Genomic DNA, 17700 nt, shown 5'->3' on the forward strand with positions numbered 1-17700 from the left:
CAGTCATAGAATAGCTGACCTGGCTGTTGATATACAGGAGCAATTAATTAAAGAACTTGGGCGGGGGGAAGGAATTTGCTCTCCAATTGGATGAGGCAACTGTTAGCAACAGTGATGTGTACTTGATCTGGTATGCGAGATTCATAACCGAAAACAATACATTTTTTTAAGATCTTCTATTTTGTGAAAGTATAACACTCGGCACAACAGCAGACGAGTTGTTTGGAATTGTCGACAAGTTCATGGAAAAAAAAGTTCATTTGGTAAAAAAAAAACGCAAGTCTTTTACAAGACAGATCTCTCAAATATGTTACAAACACATTTCTTCGTTTAGTTATGTTTTAGGGAATAAGGGTCATGTTTAAAACTCCTTTTTACTTAATGTTGAGAAATTCATGAATTGACAAGGGAAAAGCATGTCTAATATTTTGTAAACCTCCACGACCCTTCTACAGAACCACGACAAATTAGGTCTTTATAATAGATATGGTTACAGCCTTTTAGTAAACTCTTCACCCACACTGTACTTTCGATTATTACTGACGAACAATATTGCCTGTTGAAAAACCGACACAGGAATAAAAGTTTCCTTTATGGCACTGCTATAAATTTTCTTCTCATGCATATTACAAATGGAACAAATGTGTTGAAATACGTATGTACAAATGGTGCTCGTGCCATGTCAGGATGTTATAGCTCTTATCTGTAAGAAAGCGCCTGATGCATTGTGGACCCACTTCATTATTCACAGGGAGTCCCTTGCTGCAAGGAACCTCAGGAATGAGTTACATGACGTATTGTCAGTCGCAATAACAATTGTAAACTGCATCAAAAGTCGGGCCCAAAAAAGTTAGATTTTTTTCACAAATGTGTGTTGATATGGGAGCTGAGTACACTTCTCTTCTGTATTATTGCAACTCATGTTGGTTGTCCCGTGGTAATGTAATCTCCCGTGTTTTTTAACTGAAACAGGAACTGCACTCATACCTTACAGAAGAAAATCATGCCTATGCCGAAAAATTAATTGATAATGACTTCATCCACTAGTTGGCATACCTTTCTGATATTTTTCAGAAACTAAATATCCTGAATGTATCTCTAAAAGGGAATGAAACAACATTCTACATCTTTCAGAAAACGTGTCAGCTTTCAAAAGGAAGTTATTGCTTTGGAAGAGGAAGAGTGAAGAAGAACACATTGCTGATTGTTTTCCTACATTGAGCGTGTTATTAGAAGAAACAGAACTACAATTATTAAATAAAGAAATCAAATCTGTGCTTGTACAGCATTTGTCTCAACTTCATGTCCACTTCGAAAAGTATTTTCCACAGGACACAGAGCACAACTGGATTAGGGATCCATTCAACACAGATCCTCCATCACATTTCACCACAGCAGAAGAGGAGAAGCTTATTGAGCTTTTATTAGACAACACAGTGAAGGTGATATTTTTTTCTCCAAAACTACTTGAATTTTGGAGCTCCGTGATGAATGAATAACTCCAGGATTAAGTAAGAAGGTCCTGCACATTCTGCTGCCTTTCGCAACGTCTTATCTTTGTGAAACTGGATTTTCACCCATGACAGTGATCGAGTCCAAATGTAGATCAAGAATAAATCTTCAGAATGAGATTCACCTTGCCATTTCAAAATTTGAACCCAGATTTGATAAACTGTGTGAAACCAAGCAAGCTCATACATCCCACTGACTTGGCTGAACATTATGCCAGTAATGACATCTGTTTTTACTGTGGTTTGTGATTCTTCCATCGTTAAGTGAATTAACAGCAAGTGATAAATATTAAAAATTTATATTTTTTAAAATTTAATAACTCATATTTCATATTTCTGTGTATCAACAGTAAATAAGCTTGATTATACATCTTGATTACACAACTTTTAACACTATATCACTTCGGAATATGTATTATATGTCTTTTTTGTGTTAAATTCTATAATATCTGGTTAACAGACCGAAAAATGTTAACCAGGTACTATAGAATTTAACACAAGAAAGAACTATAATACATATTCCGAAGTAAATAAGCACATGAAAGACATTTTTGTCTCTCATTATTGCATATTAAAAGTTAATTGTCGAGAGGGGAGGCGTGAGCTGCTTTCCTAAACTCAGGAGATCCATGACAGCAAAAGTTTGAAAACCCCTGGTCTATATACTTACTTACTGGCTTTTAAGGAACCCGAAGGTTCATTGCCGCCCTCACATAAGCCCGCCATTGGTCCCTATCCTGAGCAAGATTAATCCATTCTCTATCATCATATCCCCGTCCACACCTGTGGAGTAACGGTTAGTGCGTCTAGCCGCGAAACCAGGTGGCCCGAGATTGATTCCCGGTCGGGGCAAGTTACCTGGTTGAGGTTTTTTCCGGGATTTTCCCTCAACCAAGATGAGCAAATGCTGGGTAACTTTCGGTGCTGGACCCCGGACTTATTTCACTGGCATTATCACCTTCATCTCATTCAGACGCTAAATAATCTGAGATGTTGATAAAGAGTCGTAAAATAACCTACTAAAAAAAATCATCATATCCCACCTCCTTCAAATCCATTTTAATATTATCTTCCCATCTACATCTCGACCTCCCTAAAGGTCTTTTTCCCTCCGGCCTCCCAACTAACACTCTATATGCATTTCTGGATTCACCCATACGTGCTACATGCCCTGCCCATCTCAAACGTCTGGCTATAATGTTCCTTAGTAAGACTGACAGTATACAAGTGGTGTATGAAAAATTTGTATATGGGCGTAGAAACAGTCCATACATTAATTTTAAAGTGTTTTTTCAGGAGTTGAGTTGAGTTTTAAATATTGTCACACTTCCAAAGCACTGAAAAGTTTGAAAACTATGGGAATAAAATTTGTTAACATCTTGCCTCTTAATGCCTCTTAATACCAGTGTCAAAATTTTCGATTTTTTCTTTTTAGTCTCATATGAAAGAACACACCTTTCTGAACATAACCCTAAATTTTTATACTGAAATTCGGTCATATATTGGAGATATAGAAGTTTAAATGCCAGTATGTGCATCAGGTGGGCGTGGCGTTAGCTGTCAGAATCAGTAGTTTTTTGTTCTTAACATTTTATCAATTCTCTGCTATTATGAGAATGAAAATGGCTGCTTGCCATGTTCTAGATGCCATGGAGATACTCTAGTAACCATGGAATTGAAGTTCATAAGTTGGTATACTCTGTTTATATTACTTTTGTTTGTATACATTCCCACGTGCTTCGAAATTGTGTTATTGTGTGGTGTAAAATGGGCAAAAAGGGAAGCGTTGCACGACGTAAAAAGAGGCATTTCCAAGGAAATCAATTCACAATAAAGAAGAAAGAAGAAAATACTATTCAGAATTCTGAATCCCCTGTAAGTTCTTCTGCTAAGAAACTTCGATTGGACTTGGAGGTTATGTCAAATACAGATGCACAAGTTCATTCCGTAAATAATGTAGCTGTGGGTTATAGAATTATTCATATTCCTACACTTATAAGTGCAATTAGTGATAATGTGTCTTGTAAAATATGCCATGGTGAAATAACATTAGTAGAAACTTCAATTCAGGGTTTAGCCAGCACTTTTAAATTTGAATGCAGTGTTTGTGTTGATAAACGACAATTCTATAGTAGTCCTAATAGAAACAATAATGTTTCTGAAATTAATAGAAGGATAGTGTATGCCATGAGATGTCTTGGACAAGGCTTGACTAGTATTCAGTTATTTTGTGGCCTCATGGACCTGCCTCCACCAGTCAAACAGACTACGTATGCTCTAATTGTGAACAGAATTCTAAGCGCTTCTAAGTTAGTGGCAAAACAGTCAATGAAGAGGGCTGTAGAAGATGAAATTAAGCTTACATCAGAACCTGAAAAGCGTGAAATCTCCATCTCTGGAGATGGGTCATGGGAAACCCGTGGTCATTTGTCACGTTATGGTATTGTGTCTGTAATTGGGGCAGAGTCAGGGAAAGTAATCGATGTGAAGGTGAAGTCATCATATTGCAGAACTTGTAAGAAATGGGAAGGTCCAAAGAAAGGTCCTCAGTATGAAGATTGGATGAAAAAACATGCCCCCCTGTGTACAGCAAATCACCAAGGTAGTGCTGCCAGTATGGAGTGTTGTGGATTGCAAGATATTTTCAATCGCTCTGAGAGAAAATATGATGTAAAGTATGTTGAATACATAGGGGATGGTGATACAAAAAGTTTTAAAGCTGTACATGACTCCATGCCCTATGGACCACAAGTAGATATCCAGAAGGTGGAATGCGTGGGCCATGTACAGAAAAGAATGGGCACCAGACTTAGAAATTTAAAGAAAAAGTTGTTAGGAAAAAGATTAGCTGATGGGAAAGGTATTGGTGGTGCTGGTCGTCTCACTGATTCTGTTATAGATAAGCTGCAAGTTTATTATGGCAATGCCATAAGGGGAAATAAGGGGAATATTGAAGACATGAGGAAGTCAATATGGGCTATTTGGTACCACGAATTATCAACGGATTCTGAACCTTTACATTCTATGTGCCCTTCAGGAAGAGAATCATGGTGTGGATATCGTCGAGCACAAGCAGGTGTTGAAAAAACCTACAGACATCCCCATCCTATTCCAATGGCTGTCATGACAGAAATTAAGCCTATATTCAAAGATTTAGTAGCCACAGACCTTCTAAAAGGTGTCTCAAAGGTCATACGCAAAATCCAAATGAATCTTTTAACAATAAAGTGTGGTCTATTTGCCCTAAAAACACAAACTGTGGGTACAAAGTGGTGAAAGTAGCTGCTGCTGATGCTGTGGCTACATTTAATGAAGGAAATATCAGCAGATTACAAGTGCTTAAGCACTTGGATGTGACAGTGGAAAAGTTTGCAGAGACTGCTCTCAGACAACATGACATCCTTCGTGTAAAATATGCTGAAAAGTGGCTTCGTGAATCCACTAAGGAGGCAAGAAGGACCAGGAGGAGGCTAATGCTTGAAGAACATGGCAAAAACATCACAAAGGAGGGTACAACATACGCTGCAGGAGCTTTTTAAACTTATATGTAAGTTGGAATGCATGTTGAATTTTCAAAGTCATTTTTCCATAACTTAATATTTTCAACACAAAAAACACAATATCTCTGAAAGTAATGGTCCAAACTGCATGAAATTTTGCACACACATAGTTTTTTGTGTGTTCTAGAGGATAAACCCAAATAGTCAGATGTATTTGCAACACAAGATCATTTCACTTGTGAACATGATGTGAAAAAATGAAAATAATTTGATACTAAAATTTTAAAATCCCTGAAAATGATATCAGGCTTACCACAATATTCATTGATGGTTTATCCTCTAGTTTATAGTGTCAGCTATGAATAAAAAAAAAGATTACACTAATCTTTGCAAGAAATCATGTTTCTTAGAACAACCGGCATACTGAAAAATAAACAATTTTAATTTTTTAATATCAACCTTCATATTTGCCATATTACAATAACTTTTACGCACATTTCAAGCCCAAAGTGTATACGTCTTATGTCCAAAATTTCACATTGTTATTGCAAATAGTGTTGGAGATATTGAACTTATGCTACAATGCATGCCCGATCATGGTTTCTTGGTGTATGAGCCCCCTTAAAGTGGTTAACCTATATAGCTTTTTATACTGTTGACATGTTCTTTAATTTAATGTGGTGGGGAATGATTTGTATTTTAATTTGTAATGTTTCCTTTTAACGAGCTATTGTAATTTATATTATTTAATGACCAATATTTTCCAGTACTCTGCAACAGTATGGACACAGGTTCTATGCTTTTCAAATTGACTGTTTAATTAAACATAGCCGCTACAGTGATCTAGTGACTAGAGCACTGGACTTATAATCCTGTAGACCTGGGTTCGATTTCCGATGTACCGGTACCCTTGATTTATAACTTATGTTAGGCAAGTCTGTTGTCCAGTAACACAGGGGTTTTCTCCAGGAGCTCCGGTTCCCCTGTGGCATTCCAACAGATCATCACCTCATCTCATCACGTAGGATGATCCAAAACAATGCCTATTAACTCTATGGAAATTGAAATAAATGTTGAATCTCTTATCTACCACATAAAAAAAAGAATATTCATAAAATTACAAAAAAAACTAATTAACATCACCACATCATCCACTACATGCGTTGAATCCAGACCCCAAAGCTCCAAAGCAGTCCTTCAAATATGCAACCAGTCAAGCACCCACCATAATGAACACAAACAGCATAGCAAAGATCCCAGTGACTCATGACATACCTCCCTCAGAATGGAAGAAACCAAGAGCCTTTCTATCTCTACCAAGCAACAATACAAAACGAACCATCTGTGAAATATTAAAGACAGAAGTACTTGAAATAATTGATCACGAAATATGAAGGGTACACAGGAATAACGATCAAGGTCCATTTTAGAAAGTTTCGAGAAAAACGAATTTTAAAGTTTAAGCATTTAATACTTTCTTATGTGTGTATTTAATAGAAATTGACGTAGTGGAATGTCAAGAACGATTATTTCTTATTACTAGCTAGACCACATGATAGTACTTCCTTTCCACTATAATATGGTATTATTAACTCAATTTCGATTTTTGATGGACCTTAATCGTTTTTCCTGTGTACCCTTCATATATGATGATCACTTTCGTATATATATATATATATATATATATATATATATATATATATATACACAGGGTACACAGGGTATATATATATATATATATATATATATATATATATATACATTTATTTTTGCTATTTGAGATGAAGGTGTGTGTCTAGAGACTATTGATAGAATAGCTGCTTTGGAGTCTGACAATATAACTGCATTTTTAAATTTATTGATGTGGCAGAGAAGATTCTTGAGACTTTCACTTATTGCAGTGATTTCTCCATCAAAACTTGTTGTTCCATATCCAAGAGATCTATAAAGTGAGAAGAGACAACACGTAACACCTGCACCGGCATCTTGCTCCCTGGAGATCAAGGATCCATCGGTGTATAAATGAAGCCATTTTTGTGGAGGATACCTAATATTAATTGTCTCTAAAGACAATTGTTTCATTATTTCAGTGTTTACTTCTGATTTCAGTATTTCTTGTGTTAAATTTAGATTATACTCTATATTTAATTGTGTTAAAGGGTTTGGTTTAATTCGTAAGTTTTCTTTTAAATTTGGGATATTGATTTTCTGTTTTAATGCTTGAACCATGGATATGAAACTTTTTTGAGTTTTTAATCTATGGAGAGGACTGTATGAATGCCAATTGTTTCCTGGTAATCTGATAAGTTTTTCATATTGAATCAGTGCTTTTTCTTCTATCATCATTTTGATGCTTTTAATATTAGTGAGGAATCTCATAGAATCTATTGGAGTTGTTTTGATTCAACCAGTAATGAGTCTGAGAGCTTGGTTTTGAACATATTCTATTTCGTTTATGAAAGGTGAAGTAATTAAAATTTCTCCACAGTACGTCAGCACTGGCTGTATAAACATTTTGTATGTAGTGTTCAAAGTATTTCTAGAGCAACCCCATTTCTTTCCTGCTAGTCTTTTCAGAAGGGAGAATCTTTTACGAGCTTTTTCAGAAATATATTTCAAATGGTTGTTCCATGTTAACTTACTATCGAAAATAACTCCAAGATATTTGGATTCATAAGTCCTAGGGAGGTGTTGGCCATTGTTATTTTGGCTAGTTCAGTCTTCTTAGATGATGTTATACCACCAGCATTCCATTGTAAGATGTTTAGTTGATTCTGTACCATTAAAGTAGTCCCCTCCCGGAGATCCGTTGGGAGACTATTTTACCTCCGGATAATTTTACCTTAATGGTACTCATTTCATATTGGAGTGAAAATGGCAAGTTGTAGCCGATTTAAGTGAACACTATATTTTAATGTTTTGGTGGCTACTTCGTTCACACACAACCCCCAGAATGTCTGGAGGACCACACCTGCTGTTGGTTGACGGGTCCACTGGACCTAGTTAGGAGATCTTGTTGATCACCAACTTTACCTCCTTAAGCCACTGGAGGACGATTTTAGTGCCATAGCAGGTCAGCACTAGGAAGAGAAAAGTAGGAAGGGTAGGAAGGAAAGGGAAATGAACCCCTAGCCTCGAAGCTAATGACACTCAATAAAAGAATTGTATTCCAATGGATACCATCCCATTGTGGAATCCTTGAAAACAAGAATGCGGATGCTTTAGGAAAGAAGGGCAGCACTGCTACTTACAGACCTGTTACTAAATCTACGAATTCCTCTGTGAAAAGATTTATTAAATCTACATACTTAGACTTCAACAAACAAAATTTGATAACACAATCTCAAGGGAAAAAATGGAACTCTCTACATCATAATCGACAGTTAATTCCCGATTTACCACGCAAATCGTCTGTAGCTGCATTTAGATTGGCAACAGGCCATGACTGTTTGGCCAAGCATCTACATAGAATTGGAATATATCAGTCTCCTAACTGTCCATTGTGCAACTCAAATCAAGAAATGGATTCGGAACATCTCAAAATCTGTGCGTCAGTGGCTAACCATGACAATATCTTTGAAAAATATTGGAGTGCAAGAGGTCAAATGACTTTATTGTCAAATGCCTGGCATTAGAAAACAACATATATACTTACAGATGGATCATTATCTGAAGAAGGCAAGTCTGGAGCTGGATTCTACATCCCATCAACACACGAAAAATACGTCATCCGATGCTCTTCTGTTTCAAGCCTTGACACAGAGTTACTTGCTATTGATGCACCTCTCCAATACTGCATAGCTTCTCATTATAGACAGATCTGCATATTTACAGACTCAAAAACAGCCCGTCAAACAATAACCAAATATACACCAACTGCTTATGCTTTCATAGTTATACCTATTGTGCAATTAATAAATATGCTTTCTAAAAATGGTAAATATATAACCTGTCAATGGATACCAGGTCACTGTGGAGTGCAAGGTAATGAGATAGCAGTTGAAATAGCAAAATCTGCAACATACCTTTTACCAATATCACAATCTACAGTTTCCCTTGACAGAACAATAAATAATATTCATAACATGTAAATAAGCAATAGACAGAAGATTGGTAAAGTGGACAAACAGGAAGAGCACTATGGAAAATTTTGAAACAACCCAACAATATTAAAATCTACTGTGATTTTTCCAGACAGGTACTAACTTTTGCTGCACGGACTAGAATTGGACACCTTGTTAAGGAAACTTATCTGTATCACTTTAAATTATCAGAATCATCATTGTGTAAAAGAATGTTTAACAGAAGAAGAAACAATAGAACACATCCTACTTCAATGTAATAACACCAACAATAAACTGCAGGAAAGAATGAAAAACCACTCGTTATATGAAATTCTCACCAATCCACAGCTCTGGAAAATTGCATATTAGATTTACAGTGGACATTGTGTAATTAGCTTATAGTTGGACGTATTAAGAAGTAAGAAGTAGGTATCTTATCTCATCACAGGAGTAGTGTAGACCAGCCTCCTATGGTGCACCCTGTGCAACGACTCTGTCTGTAAATTGGTCTATACAACTAGTTTCATATGAATGAATGAAGAACAGTCAAATACCTGCCATTTAGTAAAAAAGAAAGCTAATTAAAAGACGCGTTGTTGATTAAACTTAAATTAAGAAATAGTACATTTGTGACATTTCCATATCACATTGTTATATTTTTGTAATAAAATCTTGCTTTTGATATACAAGCATTGTAACTTCTCTCCCTCCACCCCAGAGGCCTATCACTAAATTATATCTTTTCTTGTAAAATTAGAATGATTTCTCTTCCTTTTCAGGTGCTATTTGTTGATTATGGAACAACAAGCAGAGTAAAAAAGAAAGATTTGCGTTTTATGCACCAGGACTTCGGATCGTTTCCAATGCAGGCAATCCAGGCTAGTTTGGCAAATTTAATACCAGCTGGTGATGGGAAAAAATGGCCCTGTGCAGTCAATAAGCGGTTTCTTGAAATGGTGTCAGAAAAGACTCTCATTGCTGTTGTCTCATCTGTAGATCATGAGGTAAGTCATTGAATTTTTTATGCTTTTAACTACTACAATAACTGCTTGAATAATAAACGTTTCTTGGCCTTATAGAACTAAATTGCATGTGTTTATACCCATTTGCACGTTTTCAAGCCATCCTTGCACCTCACCCACCTAAGACCTGCTGTCTCTCAGCTGTGGATGCACTGCATATTGCGCAACTTTGTTTATACTAAACCATTTCAAAATTCTGTATTCAATGTTAAGGTGACACAAATTCTTGATTGGATTACTGCTAACCTGTTGCGTTTGTTTAAACATGTAAATCTTTTTTTAATGTAATTCAGCACTGCCTTATTTATAATGTAGTGGGATTACACATTACTTGTTCATTGGTAATAACTAATATTAAGTCTCTTAATGAGGCTAGGAAATATCTTGTGCAAGTCTTATTTTTGTTGGGATCATCATTACAAGAAATTGTCTTGCCCAAAGATGTTCTTGTGATGTGACATTGACCTGATCCAAAACTCACCTGGTAGAGTTACATATAATTTTAGTATTACACTGAATTACAATTTTCCCTTTATTTTATATGAAGTAATTTGCTATTATGTTATCTTAAATTGAATTTCTTTATCTCTCCTCTTTTGATACCTTTCTTTCTTCTCCTTTCCTCCCCACCTCACTCTCTCAAAAGGTATACGGTATGCAGTAAAACAGAGCATTTTTGAACATCAGTCATTAATTTGAATTTACCACTCCCAACTATTTTGAACTGTGCAATAACTTTACATTACACAGTTGTTGCATCATATTGGAAACTTAAATAGAAACTGTTTTTCTTATTAATATGCTGTGAAATAATCAAATTGAATCAATTATTTCATTATTTTAGGATCTTGTTTTAATATAGTAGTAGCACAAATACTGAAATGTCTTCTGTGTTAATATATTAATATGTTCTTATTACATAGTAGATTTGAATTATGTTTATGAATTAATGCAGTTGTACTTTTATTAATATTGTCGACTGTGTGTGTAGAAAGTTCATTATATAAAACTTCATTTTCTTAAAAACTGATTTCAAGCATGTGTGAGGAAGCTATGCTCGAGATTGGGCTGTAATGCTATTATAGTAGTAGTAGTGGTGGTGGCAATGGCAGGGGCGGTGGCGGTGGCAGTGGTGGTGGTCGTTTTTGCTTAAAATCTCTTTCCATTTAATTCAGTCTGTTATAGATAATTATTTCAACAACTTAGAAATTTCAGTTCACGTATCACAAAATAAAAATAGTCGGTTTTAATTGTCAAAACAAATGTGTAATGTGTTCCTTAAAAAAGAGAGAAATCAATTGAAGAGAAGTATTATTATTCTGGCACTTAGTGGAGCAGGTATTTGCAGAATTTTCCTTGCTCTGTTGCCTACAGATCCAACAAATTGTGAAATTAGTAATATTGAAAAAAGCATTTCCAATTTGTAAATTTGCTTGCTGCAAGGCAGGAAACAGATACAAGGCAATAGATGATTGGATGTTGGTTTTTCATTATTTACCTTCCCAGTGCAAAAAAGAAGGGGGTGGAGTGGGGGGACTTTGAATCAGGTAGAAAGCAATGGTGAATTTACAGAAGTATTATGTATGCTTCTTCCATTGTTGGTGTTGAATATAGGGCTTCTAAATATTTTGAAGGCTGGGTCTACCTTCGTCTTCAGCTGAACAAAATATTGGAAGGGTAGGAAGGATCCCCTACTTGGTGGGCTCATTTTACACAACCAAATCCACTCGACACTGATCAGCATTAGCAGCAGCTGTGATGATGGAGGTAAAGGTAAAGGTATCCCTGTAACATGCCATGAAGGCACTTGGGGGGGGGGGGGCATGGAGATAGAGCCCCATGCTTTCCATGACCTCGGCACTAGAATGAGGTGGTGTGGTCGGCACCACGCTCTGACCGCCTTTTACCCCCGGGAAAGACCCGGTACTCAATTTTATAGGAGGCTGAGTGAATCTCGGGGTCGTTCTGAAAGTTTGGAAACGAGAAAAAAATCCGTCACCACCTGGGATCGAACCCCGGAGCAGGAACATTTTTGTTACACTAGGGGATATCTGGGAACGTTAACAATTATTTTTGGTGTATTTCTGTGGTTAGCTTTCGAATCTGATGCATAAAATTGTTCATTTGATCCCAAATGTTTCATGTGGTGAATTCCAAAATGTAGCTTTGAATTGTTTCAATACAAAGAGAAAATAAAATGTGTTACTGTATTTAGTTGTGTAGTATTTAGTATTGCAACATTAGTTAAGTGTAAGACATTTGTACTTTTTTAGATACGAGTTTTTGCCATGAAAAACGAAATATCCCTTTGTATTGTTATTGATAGCCTGCCTGGTGGACGAAGTAGAGATCCATAACAATCATAGCAAGTGGTGATTATTCAGTGATTTGTGAACATTAACTTTGAAAACAGTGTTGCTTCTCAAAGGCAATATGATATTCCGTTCAATCCTGTTACTTGATTTGTGGGTTAAAAAAAAACATATTGAGTGTTATACTTCTTAAGCTCACAAATTACAAACAGTTTGTATCTGGAGAGCTTCCAGTATTTGTAGATCCATCATGACAGAAAAAAATGTTTGTGTGAAATATAGCGAAAAGAGAGGGAAGCTCACCCCATTGATAAAGCAACATAAATTATATTCCATTAGTAGATTCTGTAAAGATTCTTCTGCCCACATGGCACTAAAAAGAGAAATGTACAAATTTAAGGTGCTGGATGTAGAGAAAAGTGGTTTTAGTTACTGTACTTTAGTTAAGATACGCTATCCTTGGACTTTGCATTCATAAAATTGAATTTAATAGTATTCACACCAATAGATGGAATTTTGTGAAAATGTTCGTCATTTCATATGAAACTTGGTAATGACCTCTTCTCTATAATAATAAGCAACAAAGTGATTTGCGAAGGAAGTCTCTCTATTGGGTTATTTTACGACGCTGTATCAACATCTAGGTTATTTAGTGTCTGAATGATATGAAGGTGATAATGCCGGTGAAATGAGTCCGGGGTCCAGCACCGAAAGTTACCCAGCATTTGCTCGTATTGGGTTGAGGAAAAACCCCGGAAAAAACCTCAACCAGGTAACTTGCCCCGACCGGGATTCGAACCCGGGCCACCTGGTTTCGCAGCCAGACGCGCTGACCGTTACTCCACAGGTGTGGACGCGAAGGAAGTTATTTGTGACAAATAATGATGAATTTTCTGATAAGAGCTCTGCTGAAGAGGTTTACAATGTTAATAGTGAATCTTTACCAAGGAAAGATGATGTACAAACCGATAGTACCGTGAATGATATAGATCATGTGATGGTACAGGTAAGTAATGACATAAGTGATGGAGACTTGTATTATATGGATATATTATTTTGGATTTAAATTGCAAGTATGAAAATACATCAATAACTGATATTAACCTATTATTTTTAGGTTTTAGAACCAGAGTTAGGAACTAATAATTCTGAGGAACAAGAAAGGAATTTTTTTTTGTCTCAGAAAGAAAAATATGTGATTCTGATAGTATTTTTTCTCCTGAATTCAAATATGATATTCCCCCCCCCCCCCCATCACGCAAGGTTTCTGAGAGACAGGCGTTTATAACTTCAAACATTTTAATATTTTCTACACTCTTAACTACACAATATTCAAACATTCTGACTCACCTAGAAAGTAAGAAATGACAATTTTCGGGAAAAACGTAATACGGCAAAGCTCCGCCCACGTCCCCTTTCCACTTTTCCCCTACAAGCTCACCATACACCCTAGCGGGAAAGAGTGGAAATAGGGGTTTAGGGTGGGGTGACATCTAGTGTAGGGAAGTGGAACAAAAAGAGTAACGACATCTACGAAGCAAAAGAGGAACTTTGTCCTGTCTGTCTCTCCTCTCTCTCCCTCTCTCTCCAGCCTCTCCTTCTTTGTTCCTTCCTTCATGTCTCTCTCTTTTTTTTTTCTTACGACTTCGCAGGGGGGGAGATTCGATCCGAGAAAGTTCGTAACTAAACCTAAACGCACGCTTTTTGTTCACGCTTTAGACCTCTCGGCTACCGAGACGAGTTGGGGGTAGAAGGGAAAATGAATCTATTTATGTTTAAGGCAACTGCCATAACGTATTGTAGAAATGCAATGTGTGTCGTTGGATATGTCTTAATATGTATTTTGTTGCCCTGAAAAGGGCAGTTTGGTGTTGGAGCATGATGTACTCCTAAACTTCATCTCTCAAACTTACGACTCTATGCAAAATCAAGTCGAAAGTGTAATAGCGAGATCTGAATTCCGCATCAGTTTCCAGTCTCGCGTAGAGGGAAATGTAATGCCTCTCGTGTTTCGGTTGTAATGCTTTAGTGAATCTGAGAGTCTGGAGTAATAGGGGAAGTGAAGTGCCATTCGCGAAAGTGAAAAGGGCAAGTTTGAACCTTTGCTTATAGTGCAAGTTTTTCGTCCAAAATAACTTTCGTATCCATTTCGGCCACGTGTTAGCAGGGCCTATAACATCTTACAGTATTGTCCAAGGATTGTTGCAAGGATTCATAACGGGAGACAATGATGGAATGGCGCGGGGGGACAATGACCGAATGGCGTGGGTAGAAACTGGCGGGCTTGTGAATGTAGCTTGGTAGGGGTTGACTACGGGGGTGTCATAAGTGTTAACGGAGCTTCATTGTATCCGTGTCCAGCTTCGGGTACAGACGTAACCACGTATAGTGATGAGCCATACCAAAGACGTGTACTTCTTCCTGAAATTGTCCAGGTTACTTCGAGGACAGTGCAAAGTTAACAGGTGAGTGTTGTTTAATGAAAACCACATTACATTGTGTTGTGTTGTGTTGTGTTAATAGTACATGTTGTGGACAGTTGTCTAATGCGTATTGTCTAATGCGTATTGCATTGTGGTTGTGGACAGTTGTCTAATGCGTATTGCATTGTGGTTGTGGACAGTTGTCTAATGCATATTGTCTAATGCGTATTGTCTAATGCGTATTGAATTGCGGTAGGCAGTGATCCATCGGAGCGGGGCAAATAGTAGAGAGAGACAGTAGAGAGAGAGAGCATGCGAGCGAGGTGCCGAGCGGCGCGGGTGGGGATAATTTCCCCTACTGGCATTCGCCGTAATACGTTTTTGCCCAATTTTCTGCTATATTTCACCTGTGGAACATCCCTCTTGATGGTCCAACAATAATTGGCCAGCATATTAGGATTCCATTTGCCTTGATATCCCTTTTCCATAGCTGAAATCTCCTGATGAAAGTGTTCCCCATGCTCATTGCTCACTGCGCCAAGATTTTCCGGGAAGAAATCTAGATGCGAGTGCAGGAAGTGTACTTTTAAGGACATATTACAACCCAAATGTTTATAAGATGTTATAAGATTGTTGACAATATCACGGTAATTTTCTGCCTTTCGATTTCCCAAAAAACTGTGAGTAACTTTTTTGAATACTTGCCACGCTGCTTTCTCCAGTGGATTCAATAGTTCCTCAAACTTTTCATCATGCATTAGTGATCGTATTTGTGGACCCACAAATATCCCTTCTTTAATTTTTGCTTCACTAATTTTAGGAAACTTCTGTTTTAAGTACATGAAACCAGGAGCATTGTCCATGGCTTTGATGAAATTCTTTATTAATCCTATTTGATATGTAACGGAGGTAGATACACATTTTTAGGATTACACAATGCGTCATGTTTCGCATTTTTTTGTCTAGGAGTGAATGATTCGCATTTAGGCCACTTTTTTCTAATGTAATGGTTTTTTCTGTCCCTACTATCCCAGTGACAAAAAACAACAGTACCTTGTGTAACCAAGCTGCAAACCAAGAATAAGTGCAGTTACCTTCAAATCACCATAAATATTCCATTCATACACTACATATTGAAGCTTTTCCAATATGTTGTTGTTGTCTAGTGCCTTGCATCTGGCAATGAAGCCATTAGCAGTCGTGCTTTCCAATACTTTTGAACTGTAGTTTCTTCTGATCTTAATGCTTCACAGGTCTTCAAGTGATCTTCATTAATTTCTGCTGGATCATTACACAGGACACATATTGGTGAAGCTGAGATACCTATTCTGTAGAGATGACTTACTAGACAGTCATGATTTGTCAATAGTCTGAAAGCTGTAACTGCTGTTTTCCTTGGTCTCTGGGGGATTATATCTGGGTTAGAAAGTAGTGTAATCCATTTTTTGTCTTTAGCATTTGATTCTATTTCTTGTAGATATGAATGAGAAAATTTTGTAGTGATCAAGTGTTTTATTGAGGAATATGAGAAATTAAATTTAGGCTTTTGTTTTATTGTTGTGCAAAGCTTTTCCAATATAAATTTAAAGTTTTGATATGTTTCTTTCATACTAGCAGAGTGAGCCATAGGTTCTGATGGGAATTTAATACCATTATGCAGAAGCACAGCTTTTAAACTAACTTTAGAGGAATCAATGAACAAGTTTTAGAGGAATCAATGAACAAGTGCCATTTTGTTAGGTTATGTTCAATACCAAATGTCTCCATAAGAGAAGAATTGTCATTACAAAACACTAAGCCATTTTCTTCAGAAAAAATGGTCTTTAAATTGAGAATGACGATTATGATACATACATATCTTTGTATTCTTTTGAAGAAGATTCCATCCTTTTAGCCGGGAAGCAAGTATTTCAGACTGTGTTTTGGATAACATTAAATCTCATATGAGATCGTAAGATCTTCTTGAGTCAATAAATGAAGCTCAGATGAACAGCTTTGTTCAAAAGTTGTATCACCAAACTCTGTTTCTTTTTCTTCCTTACTTCCATCAGAATCTGAGTTCTCTTCATCTAATGTCGCATGTTCTGGAGGCTTTGATATGGGCAATTCTTCGCAGTATGGAGCTGGTTTCATTGCAGATTGCAAGTTACGATACACCACTGTAAGTTTTGATTTTGACGTAATCCTTTTAATGTTGTTGTTGTTGTTGTTTTCTAATGCCTGGCATTTGACAATAAAGTCATTTGACCTCTTACACGCCAATATTTTTCGAAGATATGTTTGTTAAGCAGAAATAACAGTCAGAGGAGTGATCTGGGTTCCCTCCAAATCATAGGGATAGCAAATGGCATGTGACGTGTGCCACAGTGAGAAGCCTAGAACATGATAAACAACAGATATGTGGGGCCCAGGCCCTTGTTTGATACCCCACTTTACACCCAAAATAAAGTTCATAACGCTTTTTCGTTAATGGAGTAAGGTTTCGCCTTTGAGACTTGAGCGTCACTTCACTACATATTATATAACAAAAGTTGTTAGAATGATTTAAACAAACTCTAGGCATTTTGTAACTAGCGACTAATTAAAAGAAATAAATTTGTAAATATTGTGGCGCCATTTTGGAAGATCTGGTTGCCTCGGAAGTTGTGCACACATCTAGTGCAAGGGAAGGCGCAGGGCAACGCAGAGCAGAGGAAGCGGGGGTGGGGGGGACATCTAGAAACGTGTCCCTCTGGAAGTTTCGCAAAGCCACATGAACCGAACCAAAGGTTCGAGAACGTGCGATTTAATAAATAAAAGGGGTGAGTGTGTGTGAGTAGTTAGTCAGTGAGCTGCAAGAGAGCTAGTTAGCGGAGACGTATCCAGTGG

The 17700-nt window shown here is 37.0% G+C and overlaps 1 protein-coding gene across 1 annotated transcript in view; it reads left to right on the plus strand.

The window, feature by feature from the left end:
- The first annotated feature begins 3241 nt into the window (after positions 1 to 3241).
- The window catches only part of LOC138709943 (uncharacterized), a 92725-nt gene continuing 78266 nt past the window's right edge, over positions 3242 to 17700 (plus strand). Inside the window, exons 1-2 of the mRNA XM_069840630.1 lie at positions 3242 to 3386; positions 9855 to 10079. Of these exons, the coding sequence (XP_069696731.1) occupies positions 3279 to 3386; positions 9855 to 10079 (333 nt within the window). The 5' untranslated portion in view covers positions 3242 to 3278. The remainder of the gene's footprint in view (positions 3387 to 9854; positions 10080 to 17700) is intronic.

This window comes from Periplaneta americana, chromosome 12 (assembly GCF_040183065.1).
Source record: "Periplaneta americana isolate PAMFEO1 chromosome 12, P.americana_PAMFEO1_priV1, whole genome shotgun sequence".
NCBI classification, from domain to species: domain Eukaryota; kingdom Metazoa; phylum Arthropoda; class Insecta; order Blattodea; family Blattidae; genus Periplaneta; species Periplaneta americana.